The 27,503-nt window shown below is 38.7% G+C and overlaps 1 protein-coding gene across 1 annotated transcript in view; it reads right to left on the reverse strand.

The window, feature by feature from the left end:
• Positions 1–3,614: 3,614 nt before the first annotated feature.
• CNTNAP5 (contactin associated protein family member 5) overlaps positions 3,615–27,503 on the reverse strand; it is a 266,113-nt gene continuing 242,224 nt past the window's right edge. The window contains exons 20-24 of the mRNA XM_066323037.1: positions 19,210–19,340; positions 17,769–17,853; positions 8,797–9,015; positions 5,820–5,891; positions 3,615–4,830 (exon numbers count right to left, since the gene is read on the reverse strand). Coding sequence (XP_066179134.1) covers positions 4,634–4,830; positions 5,820–5,891; positions 8,797–9,015; positions 17,769–17,853; positions 19,210–19,340 — 704 coding nt within the window. The 3' untranslated portion in view covers positions 3,615–4,633. The remainder of the gene's footprint in view (positions 4,831–5,819; positions 5,892–8,796; positions 9,016–17,768; positions 17,854–19,209; positions 19,341–27,503) is intronic.

Consider the following 27,503-nt stretch of genomic DNA (forward strand, 5'->3'; position numbering starts at 1 on the left):
ATTTACTAGGCAGAGCTGTTTAGTGTAATTTTAGATGCAAGGTGTCCTTCCTTGACCCCAACTGTAACCTCAGTAAAAAAAAAGTCACTTGTAATACCTGTGGAGATATGTCTACTGGATCTTCGAAACTATTGTAAAATTTGGATTCATAGGGAAATTCTGCTAAAAGTGACTTATCTGTTGCCAGGAGACCACCCTGTCTTTATAATCAATGGAGAGAAAGAGGCATGTCTAGTCATTAATTTAATCTCACAGGATGTTTGAGACATTTGACCTGTCCTCACCAGTAAAGGACTGGACAGGGTTGGATGACAGTTGTAAAACAGGCAGTCAGTAAAATCAAATGCAAAATGAAACAAACCCCAAAGACTCAGATAACAGCAATATCCAAGTGCTTCATAGGTTTCAATCTTATCTTCAGCAAAATCAATAACTGACTTCATTAGGAAAAGATTTATAACCCCTCACCATAGTGAAACAATATGATATATTGATTGCTCCTCATCCAATATGTGAAATATGTGATCAGCTAAATGCTAATATAGTCAAAGATCTCATTAAAGTAAGGGTTTGGATTACACTGTAAAAATTGAGCAATTGATAAACAGGATGAGTTAAGTCTATCTAGATCAGGTTAAAATAAAGTCAAGAGAAAGCATCATATTTTTGTAATCTGGTTATAGTTTTAACTTAAATATCAGGGGCATGTCATGACTGACCACACTCTGATAACAGCACATCTCTGTTTGTCTCACTTTTACTGTCGTATTTACCCAGGTGGGAATTCTGGCTTAGCCCATAGGAGTAAAAGGCATGTCTTTTATTTGTCTTTTTCACTGCAGCCATAACTTCAGTGCTGAGCCATGGCAAGAGTGAGAGAAAAAAACCCAAGAAACAAAACCCCAGTGTACATGTTAAAAATTGACCCAAAACACTCCCACTTTTCTTGTCTTTAGTAAGTGAATAAGGCCAGATGAAATACTAACTGCCAATTACACAGGTAACTTACTTAGGACCACAGTTCTATTTCCAAAAGAGAAATGGGACTGACTTTTTAAAGGCATTTAAATGTCTTGTAGTATGTTAGAACATTTCACAGAAAGGTAGACACAGAAACTCAACTGAAATTAATTTGAGTTAAATGCTCATTTTGTTTAGTCACTTTAGCATTGATCCACGTCCTCAAGAGACTAAATTCCTTGTAAAGCCTATCTTTCACCCAGGTGACAGCCAAGTTAGCTGGAGTCAGCTTTCTGACATCCAGCCTTCCTTGGTTTTCTATAGCCAGTCACTGGCATTTACAGAGATCTTCTGGGCATCCAGCTCAGACTGCATGATTTATCTTTATCAGGATGGCTATTACTGGTCAAGCCTTTTCTGGAAAACAGGAATTTGCAGCACCTAAATCCATATCTAAGATACCTTGTAATTTCACAGTCAAAAAATCCTTGCCTAGCAATAATAATTTTCAGAAGCTACATATCCTATCACCAAAAGAAAAAAAAAAGAGACTTAGTGTCCTTCTACCAACCCCTTACTTTTATTATGAAACACATTTTGGGGAAGGAAGAAAACCCAAACAATGCCTCCAAACAACTCTTTGACAATCTCAGGTTTTTCACTAAAACGAAACCTGAAATTTTATGTATAAAAAGTATTATCCTCTGGCTTTACTGAAAAATATTATCTAGACTGACAGCTAAAAGAAAAAGGGAAAACATCCTATTTAAAGAGAAATGTTGATAAAAAATAGCAGAAATGGTTTTAAATAGATGGGAAAAAAGTTATCATTTGATCTAAGGAAAATTAATTTTAGCACTAGTAGATTTTTTCAAAACTGTGTTTCTTCTCTTTTATAAAAAACTATTATTAATTGCCTTTAACTGGTACTGAAGGAAATCTGAGCCTGCCCTTACTAAAGAAAGCATTAGACCAAAACAATTTAAAAAACAAAAAGGAGTTAATTTAGAGTACTTCATTTAGTATATGTCAGCTATCTTTTAATAAGAGTAATTGTGACATCCTGATTTAGAAGTCCATACAAATGTGTTCATTTGTTCAGCCTGTAGCATAAAAATCTTCCCATCTCAGTGCATCCACAGGTATAGATGCACATGTCTCTGTATACTCATGCATGCATTCCTGTACAGTTCTTTCTTTTTTCAGATACACCCCAACCTAGCAAAATTTTCAGTTTTAACTTCCTATTCCACTCTTCATGTAGCCAGTTAAGCACATTAGTACATCAGAGATATCTCATATAGAGGCCATTTCAGAAAAGATTAGTCAAACAGAGGCAGAGGTGCCCATGAACTCTTATTCCTCCCTTCTGCCATGCCAAACAAAGCAGCTTGATCTGGAGGAAGGAAAGAGAAAAGATAACTGTTTTGCCAGGATCTTACTGCCAAAGACAAAGCAACATAAAGAGATTCTGAAATAAATACTCAGTCCATCATTCCAATACTCACCACACAGAAACACTGTCAAGTAATTGTATTTCCCAAACAGCCAGTGTGTCGCAAAACGACTGCAGTTGACCATGGCTGAGGAAGAATGGCACTAAACTAGTTTCAATATAGATGGCTCTATAAAATTCCTCAGTGAAGAGTTCTGGTTAATATTGCCTCATATTCCTCTTCCTTTAAGAATGATGTCACTCCACCACTGCTTTCTCTTCCCTGAATGCTCCAAAAGAAGTGGTAAAGAATCACCACATTCAAACAGTCATTTCTTTATTTATTCTTCCTTGTCTGGTCTCTCCTCTCATAAAAAAAACCTCAAACAAAAAACTCGAACAAATAAACACCTACATACCTTTCCAATGGACTGCCTAAAAGAACAGCACCTGTTGCATGTGCAAGCTCCTCTCTATTTTGCTGTGGGTTATTCTCTCATACTGGGATTCTTTAATTATGGAAAAATGAGGACTGTGCGGAAACCCCAGGATGACTGCACAGAGTGTAGGGCAAAGGAAGAGATTCAGCTGCACAGTCAATTGTCTCAAATTAATTATTACCAAGAGTACTGCAATGAATAAGATTTTTTCCCCCTTTACTTTAGCTCTCATTCTACCACCAGTAAATTCTACACACCCTATAGAAGCCCTGCAAAGGCAGATGTCACACAGACACAACAGGGTGCTCAAAACCTCCGTGACTGAGACACCTTCATTTTTTACCATTAGGATGTTTGTGATTGAGAAGGTTGTTCATCCTCACACTGTAACCATCCAGCACAAGTAAAATGGGCAGAATTTGATTCTTTTGTAGTGTTCCCAATCAGGAAAAGACAGAAGACAAAAAAAAAAAAAAAAAAAAAAAAAAAAAAAAAAAAAAAAAAAAAAAAAAAATTAATTTGAAGTAGAGTATTTGGGATCTGTTTGTTTCCCTAATACTCTTCCTTGTAAAGGGGGTTTATCAAAATTCATCTTTTTAGACATGATATCAGACCTCTCTCTATTTATCTTTGGAGAAGTTATTCCAATTTCTATAAACAGGAAATATCAATCAATCTTTCATGCAGTTTTGGGAGGGTTGAGTAGTAGGATTTATTTTTTCTTTTTTTAGAAGAGCTGGCAGAAGGTATGAGTCATGTTTAAGATCAAACTATTTTGGTTTTGTTTCTCATCTATGTTCTTTTTCTTTTCCACAGCAGCAACAGTGTTTAACCTCAGTGTGTGATAATCCTCCATGTGGCATGAACAGGCATACGCTGCATTTCTAAAATTTCAGACAAATATAGAGCACCTAAGTCCTAGCAGCTTCCTAAACCCTTTGGAAATTCAAGCTACTATTTTCCATGCTTCAGCTAGGGTTATACTAGTGCATGTTTGGTCTACATAGCCAGCCTTATGAGATGGAGGTGAAAGAGGTGCATGGAAATGATATTTATTGTTGATACATATATTGTTGGAAAAGTACCGAGAAGCCTAAAAGTTACAGTAAAAGGACAGGAGGTTGGGGGAAGGAGCTTAATGAGGACAGTTTTATTTTCCTTTATGTCATACCAGCTTTTCAACTGGTACAAATTAATTTAACACCATTTAAACCAATAGACAATATATCAATTAGTAACATTTGAGAATTTGGCCGGTTCTGGTTCTTTATGATTGTTGTAAATGAGCCCATGAAATAAATCAAGTGTTTTGATCTCATTCTTTCCCTCTATCCTGTCCCAGTATCTGCAGAGCTATGTGTTCAACTACTTTACCTGTACTTTACATAGTCCAGCTCTAGTGTAAAAGCAATGACTTAAATGGCTCCAGAGGAAAAAAAAAAAACAAAACAAAACAAGAAAAACAACAAACCAACAAATAAATGAAGGGACTTTGAAACATCCAAGAACTGACAGCAGAAACCAGGTGTGCATGATGATCTTATTTTGTGTAGGATGGGATAACAGGTCTCGAGCTGCAGAAGCAAACTGTGATTGCCAGGTTCTTGTGCAGAGAATGAGGCACTGTGATTGTTCTCAGTGTTTCCTGTGCAGGGCGGTCTTTTCCAAATGAAAAAGAAGCTAGCAAAAAATGAGTGTCAAAAAAAAAAAAAAGAATTCAAAAAGAAAAAATAAAGGGAGAAAGGAATAAAGAAAGGGAGGTTAGGGGAGGAAGAGTAAGAAGAAATTTCATTGTCCATCAGATAAAATATTCCCGTTTACACTCGCTCACTGTGTTTTGCAAGTCAATGTCAGCTTTAAAGGAGCTCTCAAGGTTTTCAGGGTATTCCTTCTCCTTTTTCTGGCTATTTCGATGTGCTTGTTTGTGTTGATAGAGGAATCTGCTCATGATGGCAATGATGCAAAAAATTATGAATATCACAACTGCTATTACACCTGTAAATAAAAAAGGAAGGATAAAAAGAGTGAAAACCAAAACGAAATGCTCAGTTACCTCAAAAATGCATTACCAATGCACAGCACCTACCTGGTATGATAGATCAGTTCATCTCAGTCTATACATAATCACATGCCTCTATCAAACCCTTCCTGGTTATTTCTTTTTCTGTTTTGTCACCTCAAGAACACTCAAAATCTAGCATGTATTGATATAATTGACCTAATTTCTGTAAAATTATGCTTTCACTGGAAATAGGCAATTCAGCGTGTTTGCTTTTAAAGCACTAGATCTGTATGCTCGTAAAAATGTCTGCTCTGTCATATTTTCTTCTGTGTTATCTCTGGGAACCTTGCACAAGCCTTGTACACTTTGGTTTATAGCTTCTAGATATTATCAAAGGCAGCTCACTACAGGGCATGTTATAAAATAAACAGAGATAAATTGTATTCTAGGCCGTTACAGGAAAATTAAAACCATACATGAAATTGTGAGGACACTGTTCCCCAGTATATAAATATTTCCATATGACTTGGTGAGTTCCACTACACCACCAGATTACAAAGACAGAGCTCAGGAAGTATGGGATATGTGAACTCTGCAAAGTATTCACCAGGATGGTGTCAAGAAATTGCTGCTTAGCTGGTCTTGGAACACAGACTCACATGGAATCACAGAACATTTGGGACTTCTGGAGATCATCTTGTCCAGATCCCCTGCTCAAGCAGGCAGACAGACAGAGTTTAGTTATATCTTAGAAGACTCAAGTCCCTGATGATCCATGTGTGACCACAATAACCCATAATGCAGTTGCCTACCTAGGTAGCTTGACACAGATACATGCTAATAAACAGAGCAGATACTAGACCTAGCAGATTACAAAAAAAAACCCCTTGGACTAGATTTCATGGAGCCCAGATTTAAAGTCTCCTAGATTTTTCCCTTGACAGAATTATTTTTTGACTGTAGTCTTTAAAAATGAAATTACCTCCAATCACAGCTGAATCACTTCTGACTGCATTGGTGAGAGGTTCTCTTTCATCTGTCTTCCCAAAAGGATCTGCAGTTGATTAAACAAAAGAGAACTTATTTTCTGTATCAACTGATCATTTTCTCTATGGCTTAGCCAGAAGTGTCCTCTTACTCTCTTGAATTCTAATCTGTTTTCAAAAGATATGATTTGGAGAATTGGAGAACTGAAGCAGAAGGGTCTGAAAAATAAAGTGAGTTTGCAGAACAATTTTCTTTTACACCTTCAAGAGCAAATTCTCTTAAGGGTATATTTAAAAGGAAACAGGAAGTTTCACACTAACAGCTGAAAGTGTTGTTACAATTCATCAGAAGAATCATCTAATCCAAAGCCCTACTCAAATCCAAGTCTATTACAACATGTTTTTCAGTGCTGTATCCACTTGGGTTTTGAATATATCCAAGGATAAAGACTTTGCAACTTGTCTGGTTGTTATGTATCCTCTCTCAAGTCTCTATCCTATGGGATTTTTCCAAGCTGGTCCATGAGAAGGTCAAAGTCATGCATTTCTCTCTTTTTTTCTTCCTTTGAGGAGCCTCAACTTCACCATCTCACAGTTGCTACAGCCAAAGCTGTCCTGGCATATCCCTAGCCAGTCAGAGCTTGTTTGGAAATACCAGGCCCAGCACAATTAGCACAGTGAGATGGAACTTCACTGTTAAGGGCGTCTTTCAGAAGCAAATCTTTTCTGTTTAGTTCCAGACTTACGAAAATATTTGACTTTTTTTACTTTAAATGCTTGAAGACCTGCTCTCAGCTGAAGCGGACAGGCAGCTCAAGACTCCACCACTAACACAGCTGAATCTCCTCTGTAAATTTTACAGCATTTTAATATTAGGAAATCTCTGTCATCTCCATACCATCAATAAAGAGTTCAAAATAACAAAATCTTTACATGTGCCTCAGCGAGGAAGAAGGTGATCTTTGTTAAATTTCAAAACCACAGTAAGTCACCTCTCATTTTGTGTCTCCTAATCAAGAAAAGTGTTCAGATAACTGTGTGAATGGATTTTATTCCACGTCTGTCTGCCAGGAAACTTTTTTGAGTACAAGTGTTCCTTTCTGAAGGAAATAGCTTCAGTTGTTTTCAAGTTACAAATATAGAAAGCTTTTTTCACACACTTAAAGAGTTTTCCTAGTGGGCTTTTTTGTTGTATCTGCACATTAGAATATCGATGCAGACATGTACTGCCTCCTTTGAAGTTCTATTTTTCTTCTCAGACACTCAATAATGAGAAATTTGGTAGTGATGAATTGAGATACCAGCACTAAATTTGAAAGTTAATCCTTGACTCTATTTTCTTTTTATTTCTTAAAATGTGTCCTTTCCATGCAGAAATGTAATGTGTGAGTGCATCTATAGAAATTATAATTTGCTACAAATTGGAAATATTTTTTAAACAAGAATCAACCGCCCATTGCTTTTACTTTAGCATATAAAGACATGAAGTCTTTAGAGCTCACTTGTTCTAAAGATCTTATTCAGGCTTTAATCCAATCCAGAGTGAATAGTGAGACTGGAATGTCAGATAATTCATCACATTGAGAGGAAATCATATTTTAGAGCACAATGTGCCAAGAAAGGCATGAGTTTTTATAATAATTCTGCATTTCTGATGCAACAGTGCTTAACCTTAACGATGGAGTGCAACTGATTGTATGCTTTAAATATTTAAGTTCAAATGTGACACTCTGCTCTGTGTTCTGTCCTGAAATTCTGAGCCTCAGGTTTTACTGCTTTCTAAACTCCTTAGAAAAATTAGATCATTGAGGTGACAGATCACAGGGCAAAGAGTTCATATTTTCAGTATGATTGCCCATTCAGGACTCACATGACAGATTTGTCTGTGCGTCAGAGCAGACACCTCGGACAACTCGAGGCAGTGAGAAGGAGATGGGGGGTGGGGAGGAGCATGGGCACACTGGCAGCCACTCTCCAGAGTAATCAGCAGCCTTTTTTCCTATGCAGCATGCTAATAGCATCATTTGTTTTCTGCCGAATATCTTAGGCAGAAGCTGCGGGAAATGAGGATTTGATGCAAGTACAAATGTGAAAGGAATTGTATTATGATCTAAACTAGAGTTTTAACAGTTATCAAAAAGGAGAAAGTAGCTTTATAGGTTAAGGGGCAAAAAACAGCCCTTAATTTGCACCCCTTTCTGGTCATTAAGAATTCTGCCACATCCACTGGTGACTAAAGCAGTAACTTGATTGTCTCTGTTCATGTGACAACACTTCCAGCTGCTCTCAGTTTCCTTCTCTGCATACAAATTCACATATGTAAAACACTTCACATTCCCAGAGGACAGCTTCAGGATTGCAAAAGATACACAAACAATTGGGATCATCTTACTGGTGTTACTCAAGTAGTGCTCTCTCCCTTTAGTCTAAGAGAATGAAGTACAAGCATCAAGTTGAAGTCACATGCGCCAAGGGTTTTGTGCAAGAGTTTTTGCTCATTTCTGTCAGGGTGGGAACAAATTTAAATTGTGTTTTTGTATGACTTTTATTGCTTTATCACTACTGGGATATACAATCTATGTAACATTTATGTTCTCCTTTGAGATCTGCAGCACCGAAATTATCTGGAGTGGACAGGAATGACAAATCAGTTGTGTAACCAAACTTTCCAAGCTTTTCCACTACACCTTTGGGATTTTTTCATTTGTTCTAGGAAGGTACGATTTAGGCGATCCAGGAACTTAGTCCAAAAACATTGTTTCAGAACAATGGCTTTTAAAGGGGCCTTGACGAGTCCTGATGCCCACCCTCAACACTCCTGATTCCGAGAGAAAAGGCAACTTCCCAGTTCCACTGTTCATACTGTCACAATTGACATAGTCCATACTGTCACAATGTGGTACAGCAAAAAGAAAGGAAACTGCACTCCACAGTGTCCTTTAAACTCCCCAATCCCCTCCCAGCAGGACACACCTGATGAGGAATATATTGTGGTTGCTGTGTTCACGTCAGCTTCCATCATGGATGCACAGTTGGATTCTGTCAAGGAACCTCTGACAGTCACGGGAGCAATGCTGGGATGGCGTAAAGCAGCTTTCAGGGGAGCAATGTGGTTGTACTGCACAGAGGACAGGCAGCCAGTGAAGCCATAGGCATTTGCCTTGGAGACTTCAGGGTCCAGGGACAAACTGTCTGCAGTGCAACAGAAAAACATCTGGCAATGGACTGTTTTAGGAAGGCATTAAGAAAATGAAATTCTCTTTTGCCTTACCCACCCATTTTGTATCTATTATGCAATTTCAACTCTTCAGGTTCTCCTTCAGCAGCCTAAAAGTTCTCCTTGGCCTGATTCACAAGGTTCCTGAAGTTCTTTCTCTATAATGCTACTTACCTTGAATTGTCATGCACATAAAAGTCTGCACTGCACTTTTTTCCTCATCTGTTTTCTCTACTAATGGACAGTATCTAGCACATCTACTAACCACAGCAATTACAACAAAAACATCAACAGTAATAATAATACTAGTAAAAAAAAGTAAAAAAGAAGCTACATTAAATATCACAGAATTGGGGGGCTGATAGTCTTTTGTATCTGCTAACAGCATCAGCTGCACATATATGGACCATACCTTCAAGGCATTCTGCTCCTCCGCTCTTTGGATGAAAGACCCTACTCTCTATTTTCTGTCATAAAATGCTTTATATGGCCTGTCACTGAATGGCTTTCTACCTCAGCTTCCCATCCTTCAAGAGTTTATTATTCAACAACTCTGAAGCACCCATTCAGGTTACTACTTTTTTACTATGAGAATTCCTAGGAATCTTTCTAGTTATGAGTCAGACTCTCACTCTACCAGCCCCATTTCACTAATAAAATAAAGACTAAAACTATACCTCTTCTTATCTAAATCAAAATTAAAACAAATACCTCTGTGTTATTTTCCAGCCTGTAGATAAAATAGCACAAGTAACTTATCTGTTGGTGTGTGTTCAGTTAAATTTCACAAAGACAAAGCAAATCAAAGGCAAGGGGTTTTTACAGAATCATAGAGTGGTTCAGTTTGGAAGCAACCTTCAAGATCAACTTATTCCAACCCTCTGCCATGGGCAGAGACACCTCTTACTAGACCTGGTTGCTCAGGCCCCATCCAAGCTGGCCTTGAACACTTCCAGGGATAAGAATCCATAACTTCTTTGGGCAGCCTGTTCCAATGCTCCATGTTCATGGTAAAAAATTTACTTCCAAAAGTTTTAATATCAAAGATTGTTTGGGAAAGTCAGGGAAGGACAGTGAAGCCATTTTCTGTTTTCTCCAAACTCACATTATTTACTTTCCAGAAATTGAAATTCATGCTGCTCAGAGGTCTCAAACATGATGTGTTTTATATCTAGGTCAATCAAACAAGAAAAAAGCCTACAAATGCACACAGATACAGTATCCAAACTTATTCAAAATCTTAAAAAATACCTGCTATCAGAAAAAAAAAAAAACCAACCTCATAGCATTGAAAGTTTTGGGAATACTTCCAATGATCATGGGAATTAAGGTTCCTAGCTTTTCAAGTTTTACTTGTTTTCAAATCTTGAAAGAAAAAGCTGCTAAATTTTAAAATAAGGTCCATTTTTTCCGTTATTATTCGAATATAATGATTTTACAAGTGCTCAGGACTTAGGGGAAAAAAAAGCTTTCTCTCAAAAGCTGACATTGCTATTTTAATTATATAAAGTTCTTTTTTGTATGAGAAAATACAGAGAAATCTCAAAGCCAGCCCAAATCATGCAGTTTTTGTGCTCAAGATTTGTGGCTGTTATGCCATGCACCCAGAGGGAATTAGCCAAGAAAGATTTCTAATTATGTTTGAGTGTCTTTGTGGAAGTATAACACAAAAGAGTGTGGCTGTTTCTCAGCAGAGCAAGGTACAGTATCAGCCTGCTCTCCCAGGAGCCTTACAGGAGAAATGCTCAGTTTGCAGAGTTGTCAGGGGCACAGCCTCTGAGCTGCAAGATGGGAAGAGAAACAGTGAGGCTTTGCCCCTGGAAAACCTTCAATCTTGCAGGAGTTCACATTTGCTCTTCTGAAAGTATGAAAGAATTGACTGCATTCAGATTTTTAATGAAATTTTGGCTGAGATGTTATAAAACAGACAAAGAATTGCTTCCAAGTTCCTGCAAGAAGGTTTCTTTATACTAAAAGACTGATTTACAGTGTTTGCCATCTTTGTTGAATTTATAAACCCTTTGTAAATATTCCTACACTCAGCCTTTATTGTTTTCTTAGCTCTGACACAAAAGGTGAATTTGTTGCTATCTTTTATAACTAGGCAATCTGAGTTGCTCTGTTCTACCCCAATGTGCAAAAAGTTAAGCCTAAGAAATAATGTGTTCCTCTTTCATGGTGCAGTGGTTTGAAAAGTCAAAGATTCAGTTTTTTTGCAGGCATTTTTAAAAGTTACATTAAGGGCCAATTCCACAAGCCTTTTGTCAAAGTAAGCTTTGCATGAATGAGAACTTGGAGGTTTGCTGTTGAATGATTTTGAAATTTGGAAAAATAAAAAGAAATCAAAAGAAGAAACCAAAAACAATCCCAGAGTCCTCTGGTAAAAATTCCACGTGCACAGATTCTGTTTGCCTTATTACACAGCTTTAGGTGTGCCTAATGTCTGTCAGAAAGGGGGGCTTGCACTGCTCTCAACAAGAAAGCTGCACAACTCGGATGTGAATGACTCGTGCTGCCCTCTGAATTCTTGAGAGGATAATGTAAATCTGTGATTATAACATGGTTAGCTCTATGAAAGGCTTATTAAAAGACAATCTGTCATTTGGAGTTTTTGCATCACAACAAAATGTTTTCCCAAAAGGTGTTTTCACTACATGACTACAGTGCTCAGTGAGAGAAGCAACTTGGTGAAGTTCCATTGTTCGTGCTGCAGCCAAGGTCATGAGAAACTTCGGTGGCCCTCCTCTGACCTGGCAATGCTGGGAATCTTTCCACGCATTTCACTGGTCTGGAAAATCACACTGAATTGCTGCTGATAGCTTGGTTTGATCTTCTGACATTTTAGCATTTCATTTCTGTTCCCAGCACTGGAGAATGAGATATTTTGGCTAATTGCTACACAGAGAATAAGAAGGCAATCTTTTTCAGCTTTCAGTAATTAAACTGCTCATTCTCCACAAATTAAGTTTACCCCTACATTTAGGAAGCAATTTTTAAGCTTTATCTGCTGAGTTGAGCGTAAGTTGGCCTGGCTTCTTGTTGGGTCCTGTAGCTGATCCCTGGAAGCTGTCTGCCATGTCACAGCTCAGCAGGATTTATGTTGGTTTTCCATGGATTTGCAAGGACTTTCCATGATAATGATGATTACGTCTAACATGTGGTTGTATTTTTTAAACTTTATGGATTGTATCAACATAACTTATATGCTGATTTATTCCTATTCAGAAAATCAGACATCCTCTTCCCCTGCTGTTTCATTATACCCCTCTGCCACTTACTTGTTGTAAGATTTTAGATAAAGCAATTTTAAGTCTTCATATCTCAGTAATGGGAAATTAATTTTCATCATGAATAGAATTCCACGAGAATTCTCTAGAACCAAGCACCAATCTTGCTCAGTAATGAAACAGCAAATTGACATAGTAAATGATAACAAGTAGGACAGGTAACTGGAATCAAAGAGAAATCAAAAGTGTTATTTTTGTGCAGGGAGAGTGGGTAAAATACCCTCTTTCTACAGGTAACATTGTGTAAAACAGGACCATAAACATTATTCAATATATTTTTGTTATTTCTTTATAAATACTATTTTAATTTTGCTCAGAAATTTAAACCTCATTTTGCCAAGCTGTTGAACAGGAATGGCAAGATTATTTCTTGGACATAGTCACCAGATTTGAACCCATGACCTTGAGGTAAAAGACACTTCTAGTCTCCACATACTGCACCTGTCTCAGAAGAGCTCACTACAAGGCACTGTGAAGATACCTGGAAAAATGTGCTGCTGTGTCCATCAACAATCTCAGCAAACATTGCTGACATTAATCATTCAGTTAGAAAGGGTAGAAAGTGTATCTTGAGTTAGCCTGAAACCCAAAATCATAGCTTTGGAATAATGTCATTTCCTCATGTGAGTCTGCCACAAAGGCCGTGAAGTGAAAACCACAGAAGTTTTTCCTGGTTACAACAACTGAGGTCAACCAGTTTGACTCTTGCCATCTCGGTCCCAAAAGCTTCTCCTCTTTTATATTACACAGAAATTTCCATTTTCCTTAATGCTTTACTAGGCTACTAGGAGGAAAACCAGAGACTTTAAAATTCATCTAAGAGATCTTTTTTCACAATATGGTCTAAAAAATAAGTATTTAGGGCAAGAAGAATTTGAAATAAAGAACTGAGCTTTGCAGTGACCAGAAGAGTCCGGCCAATATCCCTTGCAGACACTGATGTATTGCTTAAATAGTAAATTGAGATCTGGTGAGCTTAAAAACAGGAATGTCTTTCCATAAAAAAAAAAAAAAAAAAAAATGGACTTAGGCATTTTTCATAGAAACTTTCTAAAAGAAGGTAATTCTTTAAATCAGCTTTTGTATTTCTGAGTTAATGACAATTTACCCCTTGTGATTTAATTATCCCATTATCATCTATTCCTATATAATATCCTTGGATGAGCTGCTCTGTGATCTCTTCAGTGTATAGGTTTCATTTTCTCCCCATGAACTTTTAATAAGAAAAGCTATTGTAGAAATCATAAGAATTGTACTGCACCTAGATAATGATTTTAATAAAATTACTTTCCAGATAAACTTTCTTTTACGTACACTTTATATCAAAGCTGAATGACTCAGTTGAAACTCGAGTGTGTTTTAGCTCAGGCTTTTGGAGATAAAAGATATCATGTTCCTGTGCTAGAATACACAATCATTTATGCTACCAGTGTGGGAAGGTCTGCTAATTGATCACTTTGAAGACAATAAATAAATAAAATTTATTTATTGAATAATTTATCGAGCTTAATAAATTAGCTCAACACTAACAGGTTCTAAAGAAATACTTGCAACCTTTTTCTTAAAATCCTCTTGAATCCTTTCAGTGCTACCCTTTTACTCTGGTATCCCTACACAGCTACTATATTAAATTGCCCAGATGTAAATACACAAACAATGAAATTCATGTCTCTGCATCAGAGATTATTTTTCTCAGGGACAATAATGGTGAAAAATTTAGACATGTTGGGGCACAGTACAAAGTTTTCAAGGACTCATTAAATTAAACCCACAAACAAATAAATTATATTTTCCACTGGGATGGCAGCTTTTTGTAGACAACACCTAACCACATGCAAATGTGTCTCTGAGATTGTAAAATTACAAAATAATTTAAGCTGAAAGACATGTTTGAAGGTCATGCAGTTCAATCCCTTGTTCAAAGCAGAGCCAGCCTCACAGTTAGGTCAGAATGTTCGTGTGGTTAAATACAGCAGTATGATCTCTGCAAGGAGCACTTAAAGTAAATGAACTGGGACTCTGGTTAAGATTTCACTGAGGCTTTGCCATAAACTGTATGACCCACTTGGGGCCTGAATCCAGTGCTCACTAAAGTCCAAGGAAAAATCCCATTGATACCGATGAGCTTTAGATAGGTCCTTTTGTGTCCTAACTCTATATTTGTGAAGTAAAAATGACAACTAACTACAGGAGAATAATATTTTTCTATTGCTGTTGGCTACGGTGAGGATGAATTCAACAGACGTCTGCTGGCTACTTGAATGATGCTTCCTTTTACTCCCTTGTCTTCAAAGCCACACTTATATTTAGATTGATCTTTCTAAGGCAGCTATATGGTCCCATTACTGTGTATCTGAAGAGCTCACAGCCTTTAATGCTTTTATCCTCCCAGCACCCCTCTGATGCAGGATGTTCTATTATCTATGCTTTACTGATAGAGAAGGGAGATAGTAAAGCTCAGACTGGTTCCAGTGGGAATAAAATGCCTGCTTACCTTTATATCTGCACATAAATGGACCCAAGGTCATTCAAGCAGTCTGTGGCAGAGTGAGTGTCCCTATGTTTTGAATTCCTGGTGAGACTCCTCTGCCTCAAACAGAGGGTTTTTTTTCCCAGAATTCACAGCTGGGTATAAGGCAGCCATTGGAAAAAACAGAGCCGGTTTGAAAAGAGGAAAAAATATTAGTGTAAGTACCTAAAGTAAGTGTAATGGGGCCGGGGTGGGGAAGGCTAGAAGCAGGGTAGAAGCACTATTATTTAAAAACTGGTCATTTTATAAAAGTGCACTTTTCAAAAGTTCCAGCTGTGCCAAAATGGCTATCATAAGAAAACCTGGTGAGGAAGAAGTTTCAAGCTTTCATGATGTCTTGCTGGAAGACTTCTTTGAGATCTCCCAGTCAGTGGAAAATTAATGGCGGAATCAAGAAAAAAGGTGGTATAACCATCTGATTAAGTAGCCAGGATCAGGCTGTTAGAGCAGAGAAAAGAGCAGTGGTGTGACAGGAAAGAAGAGAGATTTTCAGAAGATTACAGCATAGATATGTAGGACTTGTAGAACAGAGAGTTTTCTACATAGTCCTCTTTCAGTGGACACTTAAATTTTCTAATGAATGCCTTTAGGGGTGTAACTGCAGTGGAATTCAAAATAAACACTACAGGAAGTCTAGGTCTAATCCAAACTATCACATGCCTCTGGAAGTTTATGTTTTGCTGAGGGCATCAGCAATGAGAAGGACAAACTTGGTAGATACTGGTTTAAGTCGCCTGTATTCATCTGGTGAGCTGTCATCAAAAGAAGCTGTAGTCCACATTTTACCCATACAACAGGATAAATAATGATTTAACATATTTATGTAAGTTCCACAGTCCCAAAATGACAAAGTCCAGCTCTCCTCTTTGTACAACAAAACAATACCCTTAACATTGGGGATTTTTGGTTTGGTTTTGTTTCTTTCAATCATGGAAGAGTGTTAAACATGAATAAGTTTGGAGAAGATACAAAATGGTGGAGAGCAGTTGGCAGACCAGATGGTTGTATCAGCATTCAGAGGGATGTTGACAAGCTGGAGGAATGAGAAAACAAGAACACTGTATTTAAAAAGGAAATGTGAAGATCTGCACTTGGGATAGAAGGAACCCCATCCAGCAGCACTGGCTGGGGCTGAGCAGCTGGAAGGCAGCTTTGCAGAGAAAGACAGCTTCCCAGTGGGAGAAAAACATGGACTTACTGGAGTGAGCTCACTGAAGGGCTGCAAAGATGATTTAGGGATCAGAGCATCTCTCCTATGAAGAGAGGATCAATAGAGCTGGGACTGGTCATCCTGGAATAAGAAGACTGAGGAAGATCTGTGATTTTCTGAGGGCACAAGGACTCTATTCAGCATAGCTACAGCTGTGGGACAAAACCTGGAAAATTAAATCCTAATATAGAAGAAACAGTTTGTGGAAATTCACTTAGCATACGAAAAAGAAACTGGAATTAGGATTAGGCTGGAATTAAAGTGACTTGGTAGGATGCATTGTGTCATTTCCAGTACAGCAATAGTATCTTTCACCACCTGGACAGCCAAGTTTATGGTTTTAGTGTCATTACATAATATGAACTACCGCTATACTAAAACAAAATCCCAATAAACTTTGGGGCAAGAGAGACATAAAAGAAGGATAAAAGTTGGTAGTGTTCAGTGGAACAGAATTTCTGACCTTTGGAGATACACCTGGGCTTTTTGGCTTTGCAACAACTTGCACTTGTGAAGTTAATCATATTTTTGTGACTGAATCTAGTTTTTCTCCATAATGCTGAGCTGCACCATGTCAGTTTGCTGGATACATTTTTGAAGGTCTTTGTGCTACCTTCTATCTTTCTGGTTAAAAAAATCCTTGCTTTATTGATTTGGTGTCTATATCTTGAGTTCTAGGTAGAGGTCAAAATGAGTAATGTTCTTTTAGATTTTCAGCACTAAAGCTAAACATTGACAAAATGGAAATTTTAGCTTAGCTCTGAATTGGGCTGAAAACTGTCAGGCTCCCAAACCTGTCCACAAAGGTTTGGAAGACAGCTGTATTCCGAAAAAAACCCCATTATATATAACTAAGGGGATAATCAGGTCCTGCTCTAAAACTGTTTAATAAAATGTGATGCAGAAAGCACTACTGTTACTCTATGGAGCTACACTGCACAACCAGGAACTAGAAGATGTGTGTAGTGTCTGTCTAGCTGCCAGTCCCACAGGCCTCGTGAGCTAATAATGAAACAAATAAAATTGCAATGGTGAGACAGATGTCACACTTGATATGGAGGTCCAATTTGAACAAAGGACTGAAATTTCTGTAAAGAAGGAAGCATTTAGAATTTTACTGTGAAAGAACAAGACTTTATATAAAGGAATATGACATACTTGACAATAAAAAAGAGGAGTTCTACTTTCCAAATTTCAGGCAGGTCTTGTAATGGCTTAAAGGATTAAAGTTCAAGAAGGTCCATGTACAGAACATGCAGAATCGTGGCCTAAGTGCTATACGCAATATTCCTTGCAGAATTCAAATGGCAGTGAAAAAAAGATAGAGAGGATGAAGGCTCATTGTGCTGTTCTTATCGTTATTAAACAGAAATGGCTGGAGAGGGGCAAGCTGCAGTCAGCAAAATGGTATCATTAGGCTAAGATGCTGCCCTGTGCAGCCACACAGGCTGTGTGAATCACTTCACTGGAGGGAGCAACTGGAGTGCTTAATATTGCTATCAGTGCAAACCAGTAAAGCTGCCAAAGTTTTGCATTGATGCAATATATATATATATAGGAGTACTGGAATGTTCAGGCCAACTTTTACAGCAAAACCATCCAAAAAAATCCCCTTATTCTATCAAAAACCCAGCATACAGCACAGGCTAATTCCAGCATTGTAACACCTCATGAATCAGGAATATTTTTGGTAGAACCTACCTGTGACCTTGCCCAAGGTGAGTGACTTAATGGCCTTAAAATCAATCTCAGAAAAGTTGTGTTTGAGTTTGAGAACTTGATCAACCTGGAAGAGGTCAATAAAATTACTTCAGTACAACAGCACATGGACACCCCTAGATCTCACTGTACTGCAAACTTCTGGGAATGTCCTCAGCTGCAAATCAGTTAATTCTGCCCCCAAGCGTGATTCAGTTTCTAAAGATAGCAAAGTGAATGTGCTTTGATTTTAGCAGGAGAAGCTTAAAGGTATACCAGAATAGTCATATAAAGGACTTTGAAGAAACTTCCCCTGCAGAAAAGCTTAAAATGTTTGACCCTGAAATCCCCCTGCTTCCCAAAATCCATGTCTTGTCACTTCAGAATACACTCAAAGGAGACCACTCTAGAAATGTATTGTTAAGAATTAGTTCTGTGCAGAAGAAAACCACAGAGCAGTAGACAATAGAAGACTGGTACTTGAGGAAAACCCTGGCTTTTAGCATAACCTTTCTTAGATAATGAGGTCTACTCATTGTAGTTGTGTGATGTGTTATTTTACCACCCAGAGATGGAAACTGTAAAAAAAAAAAAAAAAAAAAAAAGCACAGTGCTGTGTGTTTTTGTCTTCTCATTCTATTCCTTAAGATACAACCTCTCTATAGACCCTGCCATGCTCTCCTGTTAAGTGATTTTTGCTCAAATGTAGCCAACCTGTTTTGCAATATGGATGGCTATAATTAGCCTTAGAAGAAAAGCAGAAGGAGCAGTAAGATGGTTTTGTTCTCCCTGCCTTGGAAAAACAGGTGATGCAGGGGAGCAAGGCAGAGGAGGGGTTTTGTCTCTCATGATGCTGTCACACTCAGCATTGCTTCTAGTTTCTAGGATGGGGCACTGCCATGTACATGGTGACTGCATCTTGCATTCCTTCAGCTTTTCCTTTTCTGTGAGGATAAGGCAGCTGGGGTCATGTTCTCCCTTGGGAAAAACACCCAAACAGAACCACTCCAGTGGTCCAAATGAATTTCTGTCCAAATGTGTTTCCTAATTCACATATTTTCAGAAGCAAGGGAAGGACCCTTCAGTGGAAAACACCACTGCTGGGTACTCTTTGAATAGCGTCCAGATGGGCTTTGCTCAAAGCTACAGGGCTGCTCTGCTGCTGACTCAGTGTGAAACCTTTGCCTCCTGCCAGTGATCAGGCATTGAGATCAGGGAGTCTGAATTCCAGAATTCACAGAATCATTCAATGGCTTGGGTCGGAATGGACGTTTAAAATATCTTGTTCCAACCCTTTTGCTGTGCACATGGACACCACTCACTGATAGCCCAGGGTTCTCAGACTCCATCCAACCAGGCCGTGAACACTTCCAGAAATGGGCAACCTGTGCCAGTGTTTGTGGCCTGAAGTGTTATTCAATACTCAGCACGAGGCATGGCATACCTGAATGACGAGCTCTCTGCCTTCTCTGTTAATCTTCACATGGTGCAGCTCTCGGTTGGCAAAATTTCCAGAATCAATGGTGAAAATGAGGAGCCCATCCTTACTCAGCTTGTATCGGACCTGTAAACTTCCTTAAAGGCAGAGCAAAATTGTATGTATAAAACCTGTGTCAGTAATGTGATATCCTTCAACAACTTTACACAACAAATAACTCATTTTCTTTTTTATTGCTATGCAGTAACAAGGTTAATAAGTCAAGAAGAAGGTCAAAAGTTCAAGCTGTAATGAAAAGTGTGAAGAAAATAATGCGCTGGAGGAGCTTTACTTCCTACTGGGTTAACAAACTACTATGGAAACACATATCTTAATGAGTAACTAAGTATATCAAAGGCGAGGGTGTCTGTCTGCAGGTCAGACATCCAGCACTGCCAGAAGCTGATCTACATCATCCTGTAAGGGAATACTTCCAGCAGAGGGCATGCAGGGCTTGCACTGCTCTACTAAACTAATAATGCCGTTTTTTATCATTTCTTTTCATCCAGATGTAACATACAGCACAGAAGAAAGTGACAACTGTAAGAATTATAACTTAATTTCAAAAAGTTAAAGGCCTGTACTTCCATTATCATTTATAGATAATGAAGAAGTACCTTTACTTCCAGCATATTTGAAGGAATTAATGTAATTCATATAAAAATGAATCCCAGGCATCTCATTCAATCTTGCTATCAAAAAAAGCATTGTGACTTCTGGTAAATAACAGTACCATAACAAATCAAAATGCATGAGGAAATAAGGAATCTAGTATGAATTTTAATCCTTCAACAAATGACTACAGGGAATATGTATATGTGATAGATATAGATAGATATAGATGATATTAGATAGATATAGATAGATACAGATATAGACACACATGGAGCTACATATGGCATAATCTAAAAGAAAAAGGATCTATTCTGGTAAAATACTTCCAAGTATACTTTTCTGAGAATCAAGTAGCAGAAAGGAAAAAAAAATAAAATTGAACTCTTTTTATGCATTGGCAACTAAAATTCATGGAACTATGGTACCACAGAGGTAAAAAGCTTTTCTGGTGCTATTTTTAACTGTCTCCAAAGAGAAAAGGAATACCGACAGCACCCTGAGAAATGAACTTGCATTTATTTGCTGTTCTGAAAATTGTCAGGAACTTCTCCACCTCTACACACCTCACAGTGACGTTTCAAGATGGAATCCCTAGTCCAGTTAAGATAATTCCCCCTCATTTTGCCTTGCCAGGATGTTTTCCTCCTAAGAGCTGTACTTAAAAAAAAAAAAAAAAAGTTCTACAAAATTCAGTATATTCCAGATGAGCACTGACATTCTCTGGGATTTGTAGGATAGAAAAATATCTTCCAAAATCAAGAAGGAAAATGAGAATGAGCTACTAGGATGAAGGCTTTTTAGCTGATTGAGAGGTCTGCTGGATCAGGAGAAATTTTGCAGTGAAAATAAATAAAAAAAAGCGATAAAAGGCATTTAAATTCTCACACATAGCTATGGACATTAGAGGGGAGTTTGTGAAGACATCAGGGTCAGTAAAAACGGCTAAATTATTCAGTATGATATTATAGGTCCCAATTCAGCTGCCTGAAATCCTGCAAGCTCCCAGCCCTCATTGCATAGTGAGGGCAAGGAGGTGCTGTCTATCACCATGACTGTCACACTCAAAGGTCCAAACCTAAATCACAATCACATTATCTGGTGCTGAACAAAAGATGCATCAGCAGGGATTAGCAGTGTAAACATCTTAGAAACACTTTAGAAATACATGAGAAAAGAAGTCCAAGTACAAAGGAAGTTCAGATTTGCTGTGGGCAGTGAGAGAGCTGACATAAAGTCGAAAGGTTGACTGACCCTGCACACCACAGCCAAGATGACCACACACAGTAAGCTGGAACTAAAATATGATAGTCTAACAGACTGGGCCAAACTAAAAATCATGTCTCAGCAGAAACACTTTACAGGCTGCCTCTTACCTGGAGACTTTGAAAGGGATGTAAAGCAAAAGATGGAACAGGGCCTAGGTGTGGTCTGTGACCTTAGTTCATAAATGTGAAAAAAGCTTCTGTGCTCTTTTTGAAGGCTATGAACACACACGTATATAAAATTATAATTGTACCACTGTATGCAGATGAACAACAACAACCACCAGCACATCTGTGTTCAAAGGGAGCCAGCACGACATGCAGTCTATCCAGGCTCTCAGCTGCAGCAAACAGGGATTTACCCATTGACTTTGTCAGGGAAGCTCTGATTTTAAACCAGAAACCATCTGCTCCATTTTTTGGGACACAAAGGAGGAGGCTCTTGGCATGCATTAAGAATAGATCTTACATTCTAAAGTGGTGCAATTTAACCTTAAATCACGTAAAGAGATCTGTGAATGGCATTTTATTTTATCAAACTGCTTTGAGTGGCAACTTTTCTTATGGACAGATGCTCTTCAAAACTATCGAATTCAAGTTGGCATCTTGCATGGGGCCAAATTTGCATTAATATAAACCAGAAGTACATGGGCTCATCTTTTGAGGTGTTTTGAATTTTCACCATTGTAGACGAGACCTTGCTGTGCATCAATACTAAAACTTCTGTGTTCAGATTACAGAATAATTTTCCTGGCAGATTAAATTGCCATTTTATTATTTGACAGGCAAAATAAATGGATTTTTAATTAGGATTATTATTAAGAATTTTATTTTGTCCTCTGGATTTTGATTATCTAGTCCACTGACTTTCTCCATCACATCAGCCCAGTGTCAGTAACTGCAAATGGAGATCAGTGCATAAACCAGCTCTATTCTCCCTATTCTGTATTTTGCATCATTTTTGCCTCACAAGAGGGGTTCACACTAATCATGAGCAGTGTAATTTCAGTCTAGTCATATTGTAGTCAAGCCTGTCATCCTCTTTTTAGCTCTCCATGTCTGAGCATGCACACCTGGAGTGTCATAATGCTCAAGCAATGCACAACCAGTTGTGTTCCATTGCTAATGTACAGTGAATTGCTTGGAGCAATTGTTATCAAGTCAATACAGGAGAGAGAGAAAAGAAAGAAAGATATCCTTCTTTTTGGGCTTGGGATGGAAAATTTTAGTGGGCATATTACCCCAGCAGTATTAGGTAAGAGTAGATTCACACATGATTACTGCAGTTATCCATCCCTTTCAGCTTTGAATTCTGCCTCTAGAGCAGCCTGAGAGGGGGGCAGGCTTAGCTTACCCACAGAGTTACTGAGCACAGCGTGGCCTCTTTTCAGCACTCCCTGGAAATGACTCCATGTGGGCTGCCACGCTGCTGGGATGAGACCACTGCCAGTGTCAAAGCTGCCTCGCTGCACACTGCTGTGGTCTTCAGTCTGCAACCTGCCACAATCCACAACTGTAGGGCTGAGCGACATCCCCCTGGTGATATCAAACAGCTAAGAGCCATTTGAACAGGATTCTTGGGGGTTCCCTTGTGCAGAGGGATGTCCTGGGAAACAGACTAAAGGGCAGTATTTATGCCATCCCATGCTGGTGACTTAATCTGAGGTGGCCCTTCTGAAACAAAAGACTCCCAGGACACTCTCAATGATGATGGAGGCCAGCACTTTTACTTGCTAGAAGAACACTAATGATCAATGTCAGCATAACCAACCTCCAGGCAGCTACAGGAACAGCGTGGTGCCTTCAAAGTGCTCCTTTTTTCTCAGGATAAGCTGCTGTAGCAGCTCTTATGTCTAGTGGTAATAAGGATACAAAACTGGTTAGAGATTTCAAAGTGTTCAGTCTGAAGAATAAAAAAAAAAATATCCCAGACTGCATAGTGTGAAGAAATAGCTTGGTCATGGTGTTACGTATTCTATGTCCCAAACCTGTGCTGATTGAACATGTTAACAGAAGAGCTGCCTTTCTTTTGTCTGTGTCTACAGCAGTGCCTGCGTGGAATGTCAGAAACCACCTGCTGGCTTTGTGGCCTATGCCCACCAACTTTACATTCATTCTGGACTGCAAAAGCTTGTGTTGAAAATCAAATAGTAATTTTTAAATCATCATCTAGAAAAGGGAAAAGGCTACACAGAGCATTCTAGCTCAGGAAAAGACTCGTTTGAAAGACCTCAGCCAGTGCTAGGTATTTGGCAAAAAGATTACAGCAGCTTTGCAAGAAAGAGAAACTCGTATCAGGAATTTGGTCTGTAAATCCATCATTCTTAAGTCAAATTCTTGTCACACATGTCACAGGACCACAGGTCTTGTGTCATTTCATCTTGAAGGACCAAACAGCAAGGAAAGGAATGGCACCAGTTGGAGTCTGAGACTTCTCTGCAGGACCTTTATTTATGGAAACTGGTTTTAAACGAGCCCAAATTGAGCCCAACGACTCTCACCAACTTCAACAGCACTTTTTAACGACTTAAACTGGCTGGAGCAGCTGGTGAGACATCTTGCTTTGCTCACAGAAGCTGAGGTTAATTCAGGGAACACATGTGGGTGGCACATGTAGAATGTACAAATATATCACCATTGTGTAACATCAGTTACACATTTAAACCAGGGCAGCTGACAACTCTGATTTGGGGAAAACGTGTATGTATGAAATAGTGAAACACTGCATTAAATAAAAGGGCACTGTACTACCCCTGCATGTCTTATTGCCTCAGAGTCATCCAGAAACATGTTTAGGAGTAACAGAATTTCTACCAGCTGTTTCAAATTGACAGTCACCCTTGTGGGACTGCTAGATTTTATCTACACCACCACATACACCCTCCAGATTCATCCAAGCTATAGCTGAAAGAGAATAATTAAGGCAAGCACAAATTAAACAAAGGGTGGTATATATTAGTGAGGCTACTGATGTTGCTATTATAAAGAAATTAAATGAAAAAAAATTAAATTATTTAGCTTGAAAGCCATTTGCAGTTCATGAGGTATAAATGTTTGTTTGCTCCTGATTGCAGAACAACACGTGACACTTTTCAGTTGTCTCTGCCACAAAATATATCTCTGGGAACTTGCACAGTTTCTGTGTGGCAGTGTCCCTCTTCATAGCCTAGATATTTAAAAATGAACCACCATTTTCTCAGTTAGGAGCAGCTGGCTTAGAAACATGTTCCTTAATTAGCAGCTTCTCCCCAGGGATATTTGCTCAGTAAATTTACTCTCCACTGGAAGTGCTGCTGGTGATTTTAGGAACAGAGCCCATCTCTTCAGAGTCCAGTGGCATTTAACTAAGAAAGTACTTCCATTTTTTTAGGGGATGACTCTTGCTATTTGTTTTGCATGGAAAAAACAAAGAAGAAAAACTGTTGAACATGTTTGCTTATATCACTACTCAGCCATTACATTTGTTTAGACATTACTGTTTCATAGAGTTTAAAAGAAAAATCTACCACTCAGTTTTTTTGCAGTCTCTTCCTGCAATACAAAAAAAGCCCCAAAACAACAAAAACCACCCAAAAGCAAACACACAACAACAACAACAACAACAACAAAAACCTCCCAAAAAAACCCACAAAAGAAACTCCCAAAAACACCAAAACCAAAAAGGAGGTTATTTAAATGCCTCTCACTCAATGCTTGAGACATTCAGGACTAAAGGATCATATTCAGGCCGTCCTATATTAAAAAAAAAAAAAACCAAAAAACCAAAAAAAAAAAACCAAAAAACAAACAAACAAACAAAGAACCCAACACTTTCTCTTCCCATTTGCATTTCTTCAACTTAGAAAAAAAAGCCCCACACAGCAAAAGGAGCCTATCTGGAGACCCATGACCTCAGTTCACTTTACAATCCTGTTAGACAGCTGGACCCAGATTGAGATTGTCACTTAAACATCAATAAATGTAGCTGGTTCCCTTACATGACTGAGAAATGTGTTTAACCTTCACAGACATCTCATTCCTACCAGCTGCTAGTTGGCTGAACACAGACTGACCAGCAATTAACAAGGAATGGGCAGATGCTTCTTGCTTCAAAGGTAGAAAATAAAGCAAAATCTAAAAAATGACCCAGAGGATCACAGTCAGAGAGCTCACGATGCACATACTGAGTGCCATAAACACAGAGCTTATTCCAGTGATTTTAGGGGGACCACTTATCTGAACAAAACAGCTCATGTACGTGGTGATGTGGCTGGGTCTAAAATGGGAACAGGACTAACCCACGGATGTGGGAAAATAATAAACACTGTCTCTCCAGTTCAGCTCATGGGTAAGCATACACAGTGGTGCTTTTATGTACCCTGGAGGCAATAAACACAGCACTGCCACAATTTGGGATCTACCAGCTTGATGGCTGCTGACAAATTGTCTTCCTTCTTTATGCCACAGTTTATACATTGGTAAAATACATGAATATTCATCCATTGGAAAACTAAATGAAACCTCTGAGGGAGGAGCAATTAAAAAAACCCACTATTAGTCATTAGCATTATCACCACGTTCCTAGGTATTTATTTTTGGTGAAGAAGTATTTACTCTTTCTTTTAAAGTGACGCAACATTAACTATCTTTTTTTTCCCTGAAGGTAACTGAATATAAAGATGAAGAAGAGAACTGAGGGTTTCAGTTGCAGTTAAATCTCCCTGAAAGCATCTGCTTTCTGATGGCAAGATTTATTCCAGTAAATTTTAAACCAAACCTTTTCTACAGATTCTTTGAAATTTTAAAACACTTTCACTTTAAGACCCTTCATTAACAAAGGCAATCACAGAATCATAGAATGGTGTGGGTTGGAAAGGACCTAAAGATCACCTAGTTCCAACTTCCCTGCCATGGAGAGGGACACGGGAAGGGACACCTTTCATTCAGGTTGCTCAAAGTCCTTTTCAACCTGGTCCTGTACACTTCCAGGGCTGGGTATGCAAAACTTCTCCGGACAACCCATTCCACGGCCTCAGCACCCTCACAGTGAATTTCTTCCTAACATCAAATCTAAACATACGATCTTTCAGTTTGAAACCATCTCCCCTCGCCCCATCACTCCATACTCTTGTAACACATCCCTCTCCAGCTTTCTTGTAGTCCCCCTCTAAGTACTGGAAGGGTTCTAAGTCTCCTCAGAGCCTTCTCTTCTCCAGGCTGAACCCCAGCTCCCTCAGCCTGTCTTCACTGGAAACACCTGAAACACCATCTGGTCATTTCTGCAGCCCTCCTCTGGACTCACTCCAACATGTCCACGTCCTTCTTATGCTGGGAGCCCAGAGCTGTTTGGGTGCTCCAGGTGGGATCTCACTACAGTGGAGCAGAAGGGAAGAATCCCCTCCTTTAACTTGCTGGCCACACTGCTTTGGATGCAGGGACCATGCAGGGTCTGGTTTGTGAGATCACGCTGCCAGGTCATGTTGAGCCTCTTATTAACCAACACTCCCAATGTTTCCCCAGGGCTGGCCTCAACCCATTCTACATCCAGCCTACACTTGTGCTTGGGATTGCCTATAATCGTGTTCAGGACCTCGCACTTAGCCTTGTTGAACTTCATGATAGGAAGCCTCTGTGTCATACTTTTGGACCCAATACTCATATCTCTGCTCAGATCTCCCTTTCTGCCTTTAAACACACACTGGATCCCAATAGTCTGACACTCAGACATTCAGCAGTCCCAATGGTTTACTCACCTTTGTATGAAGAAGAATCTTGCCGGGCTTCCATCTCTCTCTATACACTTTACTTAAGACTTGCAGAGCAGCCAGGATGGCAGGAAGAGTTTTTGTTCCTTACTCAGTGAATGGAATATAAAGTATCATCCTATGAATTTTATTCCAAAAGTTCAACCTTGCTTTGGAAATTATGCAACATCATTAATGCTGTGTGAACAGCTCTTGGGAAAAAAAGATAGAACTGTTGTTGTGATACCTTTAAAAAGTCATCCCAGTCTGCCCTCACAGAGATTCTGACTCACAGTTTCCATTTTTCCTAATATCTTTTAACCATTCTTTTTTCCATTTTGGCAGTACAGATGCCTGTTAAAGCAAGGACTTGTTTCATGCCGACCTAACAAATAGCCATTATGTTCAGCAATGAGAACACAGAAAAAAAGATGGTATGAACAGGAAAAAAAGAGGCAATTTGAGCACTGCATGATGCCTGAGTAGGAGAGCGAGCAATAATCTTTTAGATAAAACTAGTGAAAAATAATCATATGCTTCTTCTGAAACCTCCTTCTCATTCTCAACTCATAATAAAGGCAGCACAGAATTTTGTGGATTAATGGCTTTCTGAGGTTAATAATGCTTGTTTGTGTTGAGCTCTAGAGAAACTGCCTGGCTG

Source organism: Sylvia atricapilla, chromosome 7, assembly GCF_009819655.1.
Source record: "Sylvia atricapilla isolate bSylAtr1 chromosome 7, bSylAtr1.pri, whole genome shotgun sequence".
Taxonomy (NCBI): Eukaryota; Metazoa; Chordata; class Aves; order Passeriformes; family Sylviidae; genus Sylvia; species Sylvia atricapilla.